We start from the raw sequence: 3,671 nt of genomic DNA on the forward strand, positions 1-3,671 counted from the left end.
CTTTCTCTTCCTGTACATTACTTCCCTGTGAACTACAGAGAGTTCCCCCACGATCTAGAATCAGAGGGAGAAGTCAAGTGTTTCTAATTTGAGGTGGAAGCACAGAGGAGGGGAGTTTCTGGTGGTTGCAAAATTAGCTAGAGTAAGAACTCTGGTGGCATAGTGCCTAGGGCATTTGACTGCTAACCAGAAGGCTGGTGGTTCAAACCCACCAGCCACTCCTTGAAAGGAAGATTGGGCAATCTACTTCCGTAGAGATACCACTTTGGGAACCCAAGGAGGGGTCGCTATGTGTCGAATTGACTTGGCAGTGAGTTTAGTTTTGGTTTGGATGGGAAAAGGAAAATAGTAATGGGCAAAGCCCTCAGGGGTGACAGAGCTGAATGGAGGGACAGTCAGAAGCCAAGTCAAGGTCTGCCTGTTAAATAGAAAAGCTCAGTTTTTGCTGTTTCTTACTGGTTTTCCCACTGGTTAGTACAAAGAGGTCTTACTAGATACTTAGCAAAGATATAAGAACTTGGTAAAATATCTTTGTGTTGAGAATGGCAAAGCCACATTGTCAGAAATGAGTGAATGACACAGTGTTTCCTGCACACCTAACTGGGTTGGCTACAAATATCTGTTAGGCATCAAGATATAGTGGGTTTCTTCCATCTTGGGGCTTGGGTCTGTCCAAAATTTAAAGTTCTAGACTTTGCTACACATTGCACTTGTGCACATGTGCACACACACACACACACCATCCCATGCATCTTGTGCAAAGAAAATGAGGTAAGGTAGCTGTGACATCCATCAGCCACATCAAAACCTGGAGAACATCAGGCTGACTGAATTTGGGAGGATGGCATCTTACTCCATCATTGCTCCAGGTGTGGCCTTTCAAAGACTTCCTCCTGAAACACAACTTCCCCCAGAGAACAATCCCATCATTACATGTAGAAACAGCTGCCTCAGTATTTACCACAGTACTCACTCCACCCCGCATAAACCCTACTCTTGAACAATTTAAAGCTGTCTAGATTGATATCTGTGCAGAAATTTCCCATTAGATCAGCAAGAAAAGCCATAGACATTCCATGGTCAGTTTACATTTTTAGGGAAATTAACAATCTTTATTCAATACTGTTTGCAGATGGTTTTGAGAACCTATGAAGAAACCATTCCTACAGGCCAAGGTATTTTTGTTGTTATTTTAATCTTCTACTGTCAATTTTGTGACAGAGTAAACAGTTCTTCTGCTTCTCTCTTCTCCCATCATATATCCCATCTCTAAACTGCTGCTCCTTGTCTCAAGCCACTTGTTGATTCTATTTCCCTCTTTGCACTGGCAGAAGTAAATCTGTGGCCCACCAGTAATCAGAACTTTATTTCTGCATAATCTTACTTTTCCAAAGTGGGTTTTCCTTTCACCTCCATCTGTTCACTTAATTATTTCTTGCCTTCTAATATGTTGTAAGGTCCATGGATGGTGCAAATGGTTTGCACTTGACTACTAACCCAAAGTTTGGTGGTTCACATCCACACAGCAGTGCCATGGAAGGAAAGCCTAGCCATCTGCTTCCATAAAGATTACAGCCAAGAAAACCCTATGGAGCAGTTCTACTCTGTAATCCATGGGGTCACCAGGAATTGGAATCAAATTGACTGCAACAGGTTTGGGTTTTGGGTTTTTGTTTGTTTGTTTTGATTTGATATGCTATAAGTAAGCCATCTTAAATCCTTTCTGGAATATGGCAGGACATAAAATAAGGTCATCAGAGTTACCCATCTTCTCTGTTCTGACTACCAGCAGGCATTGTGCCTTTCTTTATGCATAAGCCTTTTGCTCCTTCATTCCTTTCTCATTTTTCTACCCACTCACAGTCCTTATCCTATGGTTCCCATGGTATCTTCCAGTTTGTGGCCATCAGTCTTCACTTGGCCCACTTCATCTTTCAGTTCTATTGCCCAGACTGACTGTGTCAGTCCTCCATCTGGCTCTTTCCATTCCTTGTTTTTCACATGACTGGCTCCGCCTCATCCTACATGGCTCATCTAATCGTCACCTCTTCAGAAAGACTCTCCCTGATCACCTTTCTAAGTAGGCTTCCCATTATTTCTCCATTATTTCTATCACAATTTCCTTTTTTTTTTTTTTTTGTAATCTGTGTTCTGACTGCTTCCCTAGTAGATTAAAGATCCACAAAGACAAAAAAAAAAAAAAACTTTTCTGCTTCCAGTGGTATACTAGAGGGGTGCTGGGGATGTGTCTGCTCCAGGTGACACTATCAGAGGGGAGGACACCAAAATTACAAAAGTATAAAATTTTCGTTTTCGTGCAGTGTTTCAGCAAAAATTTATTATTTTAAATAAAATATCCCTGTAGTTAATATAACAAAAATGTTTTTCATAAGCCCAACTTGCATGTACCTATATACCTATGTGGCTAAAACTCTATGTTAGAATGTGCAGGGGGTAGAAGAGAAGCTAGTTGACTGGGACCTTTTAAAACTTAAATTCTTATGCCCATTGAAAGACTTCATCAAAAGGGTAAAAAGAGAACTTAGAGATTGGGAGAAAGTATTTGCCTATGACATATCTGATAAAGGACTTTTCTCCAAAATCTATAGAAAACTTCAACACTGCAACACCAAAAAGACAAATAACCCAATTCACAAATGGGCAAAAACTTGAACAGACATTTCACCAAAGAAGATACACATGAGAAATTGCTCATGATCATTAATCATTAGAGAGATGCAAATCAAAACAATGATGACATATCGTCTCACCCCAGCAATAATAGCAAAGTTCAACAGGTCAGAAAATAATATATGCTGGTGAGGTTGCGGATAGATTGGAACTTTTGTGCACTGCCGGTGGGATGGTAAAATGGTACAATCATTGTGGCAAATGGTATGGCATTTCCTTAAAAAACTGAAAATAGAAGTACCATTTGACCCAGCAATTCCATTACTAGGAATATATCCTAAAGAGGGGAGAGAGAGCGTATGAACAGACATATGTACACCTTTGTTCATCACAGCACAATTCAGTATAGCAAAGAGATGGAAACAACCTAAGTGCCCATCAACAGATGAGTACCAAATTATGGTACACGCACACAATGGAATACTATGCTACATTAAAAAATAATGAGGGATATGCGAATCATCTCACAACATGAATGAACCTGGAGGACATTATGCTGAGTGAAATAAGTCAATCACAGAAAGTCAAGTACTTTATGAGCCCATTACTGTAAAAACACAAAAAAGGGTTTGCTTGGAATATGGAATTCACCTTGTAGGTTACCGGGATGGGGAGGGAAGAGGAAGGATTAATTTAGGGCTAGTTGGGGTCCACACGCTGATGTGGGTAAGGGGTAGGATATATGGAAAGGGTTTGTGACTACCATGATAACATTAGGAAATGGGAGGACACCAAATTATGCACATAAGAGATAGACGACAGATGCTAATACCAACCAGTGTGTCCACAATACTGTGTTACCGTTAACACCAAACACCAGGCTACAGATAAACACATAAACACCAGAGAGAATCAGATGGGGGTCAGTGAACAGGAGTACACTCTAGACCAAGGATAGATTCAGCTGAGGCTAATCTTGCACAGACACCAGTGATACAAAATACCTGCAATCCTTACAGAAACAATAGAAGACAGACACA

The 3,671-nt window shown here is 40.5% G+C and overlaps 1 protein-coding gene across 1 annotated transcript in view; it reads left to right on the plus strand.

The window, feature by feature from the left end:
• The window catches only part of TNFSF10 (TNF superfamily member 10), a 26,162-nt gene that overhangs the window by 12,635 nt on the left and 9,856 nt on the right, over positions 1-3,671 (plus strand). Inside the window, exon 3 of the mRNA XM_007948110.1 lies at positions 1,133-1,175. Within this exon, the coding sequence (XP_007946301.1) occupies positions 1,133-1,175 (43 nt within the window). The remainder of the gene's footprint in view (positions 1-1,132; positions 1,176-3,671) is intronic.

The sequence above is a fragment of the Orycteropus afer genome, unplaced genomic scaffold, assembly GCF_000298275.1.
Source record: "Orycteropus afer afer isolate SDZICR_OR568_19922 unplaced genomic scaffold, OryAfe1.0 scaffold00202, whole genome shotgun sequence".
Classification (NCBI taxonomy): domain Eukaryota; kingdom Metazoa; phylum Chordata; class Mammalia; order Tubulidentata; family Orycteropodidae; genus Orycteropus; species Orycteropus afer.